The sequence below is a fragment of the Stegastes partitus genome, unplaced genomic scaffold (assembly GCF_000690725.1).
Source record: "Stegastes partitus isolate 25-593 unplaced genomic scaffold, Stegastes_partitus-1.0.2 Scaffold557, whole genome shotgun sequence".
NCBI classification, from domain to species: Eukaryota; Metazoa; Chordata; class Actinopteri; family Pomacentridae; genus Stegastes; species Stegastes partitus.
Window position 1 is genome coordinate 253,768 of NW_007578288.1, and position 9,430 is coordinate 263,197.

A 9,430-nucleotide genomic window follows, 5' to 3' on the forward strand; every position below is an offset into this window, starting at 1 on the left:
GGGAATGACACGCAGCAAAGGTCGAGTGGAACCAGGGACTCAGCTGTGGAGGGCATTTTCCCTCGTGCGCCCGAACCACTCAGCCATCAGGTCACTCGGTTATCCAAGCTTTCCTGAGTAGCAATATGAACTGTCCATTAAATATGAATCGCTTCAGTTCGCTGAATGCAGCAGTGAGCATATAAATTAAAAATACGCCTCTCTTCACAGCGGCGGGGTTTCCCTGATACATGTTAGCATGCCGGCTTGTAAACATGCTGTCGTCATGCTAGTTTTTCTTTATGTTAGACAAAGCAAACGTCTGATGTCCTTTAACAGAAAAATGACGCAGCTACAGAGTGAGGTCCTGTTTGTAGGAAAAAAAAATAGCAAAGAAATGCTTTAAAATATCTGGAAACCTGAGATAATACACAGACTCCTTATATTATTATTATTTATTAGTAGTATTTGTTAATAAGAGTGGAGGTCTGGTGTACATCACACAGAGCTGATGCAGTGTGTGCAGCCAAGATGTTAAATTCAGCAGAAATTTTTCTGGCCAGGAGTTTACCTTAGCAGAAGGGGAAACAATGGTCATGCTTAAAGGCTAAGCCGTGGGGGTCCCTTCTCATCTGGTCTCCTGCTGAATGTCACCTCTACCAAAATGGATCAAAAGGAAGCTTCTTCTATCTGGTACCTTAAATCAGCAGAGACAGCGCAGCACTAAATTTGATCTAATAATACACTTTAATGAGCACTGTGTGGTTTTATTTTTTTTGTAAACCTGACTATGCGCCTACATCGCTGTTATTCTGGTAAACAAAAACTTTCTGTGGGAAGAGAAGGGAGCGCTGTTCTTCCTTTCACCTTTCCTGCACCATGTGAGAGTCACTCATGATGTGGAGAACGGCGCCGCTGATTAGGAACAACTGCGGTATTCATCTGCTTTTTTTGACTTCAAGCGAAGTACAAGCGGTCGACAGAAGGAATTTCCGTGACGCAATTTGAGTCAAAGCTCACTTCGTTTTATTGCTCTTTCTGAATAGTCCTTTAACTGAAATAAACTTGGGTTATCCCCTAATTTAAAACGCCAGAAGCATTCTGAGAGCTTGTGTAAACAAACTGATTGTTAGATAATGTGGGACCTTGTTAAACTGTTTGATGTTACATGATGATAAAAGAAACCCTTTAATCAAAATCAAACATTACATTTTAGGTTAAAGTCGAGCCATAGAATAAATATTTGATCTGAATTCATATGAAGAGATTCTGTTGTCACCCAAAGTGTCACAATAAACAAACTGCCAGACAGTTTTAATGCGTAGAGATGTTTTTTGTTTTTTTTGTCAGAATAATTGAAGGAAGGATTTTAGATTTCTAATTTGACCTATTTGCCAGCCATTTTGATACTACTGCGTTCTATATTTGGAGCAAAAAGTCACAGAACGGGGAAAGCTTTGGCGAAATACATAACAGTACTTTTTCCTGAAAAAGCATAATTCATTCTGATGCTCGGCTTGTGAAAGAAGCTTTATGTGACATTAAAAACAATGTGTACTGCGGGCCTAAGCCCTTAACAGGGAATACACTCACAGAGTTATCATCGCTGCCTGTTTCATTTTCTCAAAACATTTTTTTCTCTCTGTTTTCTCTTCCAGGGCATTTTTAACTTTTAATGTTGTTTTTATCACGATGCTTCTTAATGAGGTACACAAAAAGCATTCCCACACCACTCTTGTTGTTATTATGTCTTCCCTGCATTACCATAAACAGGTTATCAACTTACAAAATCTGCACTTGGAAGTTTGATGGAGTTATAAGCCGGCAGACTTTCACAAAGGAGACTTGACTTCGACTCCCATCTCCAACCATTCGTATAGGATTCTGGTTTTGACCTAATCTCATGCTGGCTGTCGCTGTTTTACTTACTTGGTTTGTTTTCAGTTGGTGCTTGGTTAAGTCAAAGCACCAGAACTACTTGGTTTGGATAAGGAACATGGTTTAAGTTGAAATAACAGCTTGTGGTGTCAAATGGAGGGAAAACCACCCTCACCAACCGACTGATCAAGAACCTGCCCGGTCCATCAGGATAACTTCTTCAAGCCCCAAGATCAGACTGAAGTTGGTGAAGCTGGCTTTAAGCAGTACGATGTCATTACTGCTCTGGACATGGACGCCATGATGAGTACGAGCTACGCATGGCTGGAGAACCCGGTGAAGTCTGAGAGGTCTCATGGCGTTAATAACACCCTGGATACAGAGATCGTCCCGAAGTCCGACCACAAGGAGGAGGAGATTAACATCCTTATTGTGGAGGACTTCTTGCTTTACACCTACAGACCTTTGATCGACGTGCTGAACAGCGTTACTTTATTTCCATCCCATATGAAGAATGCAAAAAGAGGAGGTTGGATAGGAACGACACGGTGCCAAACCCTACCCTGGCCTGTTCGACGGCCACGTCTGGTCCCATGTATTTAAACACAAGAACACCACACAAAAAACACCACATGTCACAAAGCTCCATTTTGTTTGTGTCCAGGGTGATGGACTCCATCAAACGAGCCAATTCAAGCTTTCCACATCCGCAAGGGTACATGTGAAACTTTGTCATCCACCAAGTCAACCTGCAGGCAAATGCTTTGAAGAGAAAAGACTGCACTAGAAGATTCTCCTAGCCCTTTAAGATGCAGCATCAAACGAGTTGTAACTGATGCTGCCAGACTTTAGAGGTGCTTCGACATCAGCGGTGCCCAAACCCAGTGGGAAGTTCTTAATTCTCCAGGTATCCTGTGCTACGTCCGCCTCCTGCACTTGGCATACCTTGGGAATGATCACGGTTCAACAGCCCAACCTGTAACTAGCTGCTGCTCGCTGCCCTGCAAAAAACAAACTGCAAAGTCACAGCCAGCCTTTCAGAGACATCCACGGCAGCCCTGTTTGTTTTTCCGTGTTTGTCGTGGCAGGCAAAGTATGAATAATATGAAGGGAGCTGCATGTGCATCCACTGTCTGCTGTTCAGGTCCGTATCAGTCATGCAGAAACCATGAACTGACCTTTACTTTCTGTTTAATAATCAGAATGGATGATCATTGGCCCGCTGAGCGTAATAGAAAGCTGTATGGGAATAATATACGATGGTTGTGCTGATAACATTAGAATGAGGTGAAACATGTCATGTTTACGTTATTGAGTGATTCTGATATTAGTTGGCCAGATAATATGTTTGACTTTTACTGTTTAGCATCATTTTTAGTAGCCTCCTCGAAGCATTATATAGTTATAGCTCAGTTTTGTTTTGTTTTGTACGTCTGTTTTTATTGTCACCGGAAGCGTCTGAGTTCTGCATAATTTGCAGGGATTCCACTTGTGTCTTCTAATTGGCATATGTTTTATATATTCACCGCACATTATTTTCTTAAATTCGCTGCGTGCTGTCAGAACAGTAAAGATGTTTTATTCATTTTTTTTGTCCATTTGCATGTGTTTTCTTAAGTTGCATTGCTTATAGCATCCCCTGCCTGTAGCAAGTGCTTTGGATTACTCTCTCCTTCATCTTTATATTTACATTTGACATGATTAACTTCTGACCCTGGCAAATATATATATACACGCCAGCTGAAGTGCGGAGTACGTGAACCCACTGAAGACTGCTGACTGTTTAGGTTTCAGGCGGTTCGACCTTCCTATTTTTCTCCAACACTCAACTCAGCACAACATAATGGGTACTATCCAAGCATGGCCATAGCTGCAAGAGAGCAGTTTGTACCAGCGAGGGAGTGAATGTTCATTCATTCCCTGACCTTTATACAGAGTGTTTCCCTGTGAGCCAAGAAATGTTATTTACACCTGCTTGAATAAATGGACAATGTATTAAGACTAGCTCCCTTTTCATGATGGAAATTTCATTACTGAAGATTCTATTTCCATCATGAATTATTAAAACATTGCTGCTTAATCAAGAGATCCGTTGGACACTATTACAATGATGACTCACAGGTCAAACAGAGTTGCAGTGAAACCGTAAGATGCCTTAAAGACACGTAAACACGCGCTTGTGTTTATGTCCGTATGCTGGAGCTCTATACATTTTTTTTTTCTTTAAATCTTATTTCAAAAAGAGAAGCTTTTTCTCATTTGCTTTTTCGATTTTGATGTATAAAGGCCCCGTATTAATCTGCATAAGCTGATCTGCTTTAGGAAGAAACACGAGTAGTATTGTCGAAAGCTGATTTTTGTTTTTATATCTTCCTACCAATGTACTATCCACAACTGCAGCTCTTAAACATAGCCCTGCAACCACCGCCTGGTAGTACGTCTTGTATAATGAAATCTGACATGTTTCTCTTTTAAGGCTATTCTGCTTAAGCCAATACACAACATCGCTGGGGCATAGCCCGTCAGGATTATGGCATAGGGAGAGGCCATGCAAGCTAACCCTTTGTTTAGAGTCCTTGGGCCTTGTGGCTATATCTCGCCTCAGTGAGAGTGCTGTGAGCTACGCAGCCTGGCCTAATTTCATCTTCAATCAGTGTCTTCAGAGCCATCAGGGATAACTAGCAGCTCCGGCTCAAAGAGCATTTTATTTGTGTTTATCAATTCGTGATATTTTGCTCCGCGATCTTTTATTCTGTTTAATTTAGCACAAATGTTCACAGACCGTATGCGCTCCATGGTGAAGCGAACATACAGTAAGCGAACAATAACTGAGACCAAGAAATGAGCTCCTCCAATAAACTGGTGATTATGGGATGCTAGCAAGCTATTTCAACACATTTCCAGTAACGGAGCTGATATTCATTCGATCTGCTTGTAATTATCTTAAGTTATTAGCATGCAATCCAAACTTTTCGTAGTACTTAATACACAGTACAATTTGATACATCTGCTCGGACAATCTGATTTCACTCTAACCTCATACTGCAGGACACCAAAGAGGGCCGATGAAAAATGGATGTGCTCTTTGGAGGGTAGTCATCCAAGTGTTCTGCAGCACACCTTGTGTACCGTTCTGCCTTCCCCTCGCTCCCCCCTGCCACTAAAAACCCTCAGCAGGGGTAGATGGCCCTTCAGTCCCCTTGGTGGGGAGTCACCTATGAAACCCAGCACCCACGCATACCACATGTCTCAGATCATTCAGCACGGTTAGCTAAGCTGCCGCTGTTATGTAGCCATTATCCATTTAACTTCTCTCTGCTCCACGGTGTCAGCTTCCTTTTGTTAAGACTCATTCAGGTACAAAGTATTATTACACCCCGTGGAATAGGATAGCTTTACAAAGCCATCAAGGGAAAGCATTTATCTCATTGATTATGTACCATAGCTGGAGGAAGGCTGCATGTGTGGTATCTCCTCTCACAACCCGTCTTGGTTGTTCACATTAGAGGCAACACAAAAAAAATTAAATGAAAACAGCCTCGTGCCAAAGGCCTTTGCCGTGCTCCCGCTATTGTTCCACTACTTTTAATTTCTAAGCGTGCACATAAACAGCTTAACTTTTTGCCTTTTCAGTGAAAAGAGTGAAAGCTTTGTTGCTCCTGATGCTTTTTTTCCCCCCCAAATCCAAATCTGACTTTTTTAAGATTTCCCAGACTATTTCCGTTCATCTAAACGCTGATATTTAAGGCACATGTTTAACTGAAAAGAACAGAGATGGAAATAGAATCCTGGTAACCTGTCTGAGCCCAGGCTGGTTTACTTTGTGTATGTTTTTGTGGAATACAGTAGGTGCTTGCAAAATGGAGGGTTTTAGTACAAAGGATTAACTGATTTGCATTAGGACTGATAACTTGAAATACAGTCGGGAGAGGAGACATAGAATATGACCACTTTCCACACATCAACTTCAATTTGTAGCTCGTCTAGAATCAATAGGGTTATTGCTCTCAAGGATGGCATGAATCTTTCATTCCCCTATAGCGGTGGGGAGCGTGTGAGTTGTGTCCTCCATACCAGTTTAATGCATTTACTCTGTAAGCTGCTCATTCCCAGTCACTGCACTGTCAGCCCTGACATCTTTATTCATGAGCACACATGCTCACTATAAATTCCTCTGAGGAGTATTAAGAGTTGTGTCTTGAAGCCGCGATGCACACCGGGGAAGGATTGCGAGGAGACTGGGAGCGACGATTACGTTGGAAGGTTTTCTGCAGCTATCATCCGCCTCGCTTCGGATATTACAGGCGTTTAGACGAGGCGCAAAAAAAAAAAACATGTATGTAAAAATGGGAGGATGGGGAAAGGGGATGAAGTTGCTTGAAAAATCCTACTTGTCATTGGCTGTTTGTGCAAAAACAAGCCCCGCAGTGTGTTGTGTGATTGTCTTGCAGGTTTCTGTAACAATCTATTTTAGCCATGTAGCAGCTGGCTCTTGGTGTGTTCATGATTAGCACAAAAAAAAAAAAAGAAAAAAGAAACGCAAGCTGATGGCTGCTGATGGTAGATTAAACATGTATCCATGGCCTAGAATCTAATCAAACTCACAATTAAAAATTAAAGCCCTTGCTCCTTATGATTAAATAAAATATTACCTCTTTTCCCAGCTTATATTTCTCATATACAATACTGCTGCCTTGGAAGTTACCACAAAGTAAAGACTTCAAACACTGAAAAAAGTCCTGCAAAATTTAAAAAAGAAAAGTAAAAACACGCTCTGGAAGCTCTGCAAGAGGGGTAACCTTGGCTTGGGCTGACGGCTATATCATGCTGACCATAAAAAGCTCATGTGAGAGCATGGCAGGAGGTGGTCAATCTGCGGATTTATGTCACCGAGTGGTAGCATCGTATTAACTCCCTCTGACTCAGGGCTGCTGCAGCACACCATTCATAACAGGACTGGGAAAGTGAATGACAAATACCAGTGTACCATTGAAGAAGGGGGGGGAGCGCTGTCATGCTGAGCCGTAACCTTTCACGTGTGCAGCAATTCGTACAGGTCAGTGAAAAGACAGATTACCAAAGCACAGCCACGCTTAAAACAAACAAGAAGACTAAATGTTATAGACACAGTCAGCGTTTTGTACTTGAAACATGTAATGCATAACAAGCATTGATTTCTAAACGTGGAGTCAGAAAACATCATATTGGTTACAGGGCAGCAGGTGAGCGGTGTCTCCATGTTTCTCTCAGCCCAGCAAAGCATAAAAACTGCGTGACACATCATATAGAAGCTTCTGTTTGATCCCCATCTGTAGCTTATTCTATCATACATGTTAAATATAACTCTGGGACTATTTTCTGCCGCTTGCTGCAAAAAACATACACGTGTTGTCATTCTACAACAGTTTTTTTTTGCTCCACATGTCCACACATGGAGCCGTTGTATTGCTCACACTTGCATGCATGCATCCAACGACCATCCTCACACTGCAGCAGCACTAAAAGCACATCAAAAAGGCTTCTACTGTATGATTATTTTTAATTAAAGCAGCTATTCTTTGTGGTTTTTTGTGTCTCGCTTCACAACAACCCTCTGGTGGACTCATCTGGTGGAGGATCAAAGTTATCCGTTTACTTTGACACAGCGGCGCATGAACAACTCCAGCATAAAGTTACAGGACAGAGTTATTTTAGAGCTGACTGCCCTTGCTGTTACCCTCTTGTACATCTTGTAACTGACTCTGGCTGGTTAGTAACCAACTGACAGGCCACATCATGAGGTGGAACACAATGAGAAGCCTCAGCGGGTGATCTCTCAGAAGCAACGCGTCACAAAAGACACCTCTCGGCTTACTGGGGAGGGGCTCGCTGTGGCAGTCTGCGCTCTTGTACCAGGTCAGTTACTCACCATCCTTGCGGTAGTAGGTGATCTCCACCTTGCGCTCCTCTGAGCCCATCACCGCCTGCGCCACCTGGCTGATGGCCTCTTTGTCCGTCAGGTCGCCGTGGAGGAAGTCGCAGGTGCACGGCTTCTGCATGATGTCCGGTCTGGAGAAGCCCGTCATCTCGCAGAAGCCATCGTTGCAGTAGATGATTGCACAGTTCTCCACCCTGGCGTTGGCGATCACAAATTTCCGGTCTGCGTGGAAAGAGGAGATAATGTAGAGTTTGGATGTGGCACATGTGCACCATGATGGCACACATCTAATTAAGATCACAACATCTTCAGGGATGGTCTTAGAAAAGCCAAAAACTAAACACCTCAGCTTGTCTGATTGGTCATTTTATGAAACAAGGTTATCCTAAATGAACAACTTAATCAGAAGATGAAATTACATTCACTCACTCATCTTTATCCCAAGTGTTCATTTGTTAAAAAAAAGGAACATTTACTTTCCTGATCTGGTAGCAGAATTAGAACAAGAAGAAGAAGAAGATACTCACTCTGACCCTCGAATTTCCGAATAATTATTCCAAGGAATGTGTTTTGTGGCGCAACGTGACCTCTTCTCACAGGCATGTTTACACACACAGATATTCCACGATCCTCAAACAGAAGCGCCTTTTTTTTTTTTTAACAAGTAAATCCCGAAGTTACAAATAATTGGCTTCTTCTGAGATGTTTCCTTCCTTCCTTCTTTTTTCCCTTTTTTTTTTTTTGAAATTTACCCACGCACCGTGCCCGACGCGAGCACTCTTTCCACTTTAAATGACCTTCCTACTTCGCCGAGGAGTTATTTATCCCGCTCGTATGCCGGAACATGTGAATGCCTCCTCGCCGAGACGCACGGAATCGGGGGAGGATTGCTTGAGTTCGATTCACTTCGCGGAGCATTTCGCGTTGAGTTGAGGATGGCTGCGATCCTGGCGTCCTCTGTCGTGGTGTGTTGGGCGCATACAGTGGACAGTGGGTAATATGCCAAGGGGAGTGACGTTGCTCCCAGGGGGCTTAGTTCCCTCTCTGCCTCGGGTATGGATAAGTCCCAGCCTTGTGCAGCGCCACTGAGCATCATCAGAATGTGCGCACAATATGCTGCCCCGTGTGAAAAAAAGGAAACAAGAAAAAAAAAAAAAAAAGAAGAGCCATTTCCCCCTCTCCATCTCCATACTGCACTTTTAGTAAAATATAGACTAAAACAGCTCTGTTTTGTCAGTGCACTCATGAAAAAAACATGTTAACCCTTAAAAAAAGCAACTACTTGTATTAGTAAATTACAAGCGTCTCCAAATGCGCCAAAAGTTCCTGCGCGTAAAATGAATCTGGTTGGAAGCCAAGAGTAACCAATGTATTATGTCACTGCTCCTACTTAAGCATTAATATTCTACATGCATCCACTGATTTAAATATGTATCTTAAGCTTTTAAGTAAGTTGGTGACTAATTATTTTTTAAAAAGGAAGTGAAGCATCGGGATGGAAAATAGGCTTATTTCCCTTCTTGGCCAGCTCACCAATTCTCATCACATTTCATGAAGCAAGTGTGAAAGCTATAGTTGTGCTTACAGCTGAGGTTTGTGCTGGAATTTGTTTGTCACTGCTGATTGGCAAATGTTGTAAACCTCGAACAGAGCCAG

General features: G+C 42.5%; 1 protein-coding gene and 1 pseudogene across 1 annotated transcript in view; one reads left to right on the forward strand and one right to left on the reverse strand.

Annotated features, from left to right (window-relative positions):
* The window catches only part of kcnh7 (potassium voltage-gated channel subfamily H member 7), a 42,448-nt gene extending 34,071 nt beyond the window's left edge, over nt 1-8,377 (reverse strand). The window contains exons 1-2 of the mRNA XM_008288401.1: nt 8,302-8,377; nt 7,766-7,996 (exon numbers count right to left, since the gene is read on the reverse strand). Coding sequence (XP_008286623.1) covers nt 7,766-7,996; nt 8,302-8,377 — 307 coding nt within the window. The remainder of the gene's footprint in view (nt 1-7,765; nt 7,997-8,301) is intronic.
* Nucleotides 1,672-4,375, forward strand: LOC103362133 (nicotinamide riboside kinase 2 pseudogene; annotated as a pseudogene).
* Nucleotides 8,378-9,430: the final 1,053 nt, after the last annotated feature.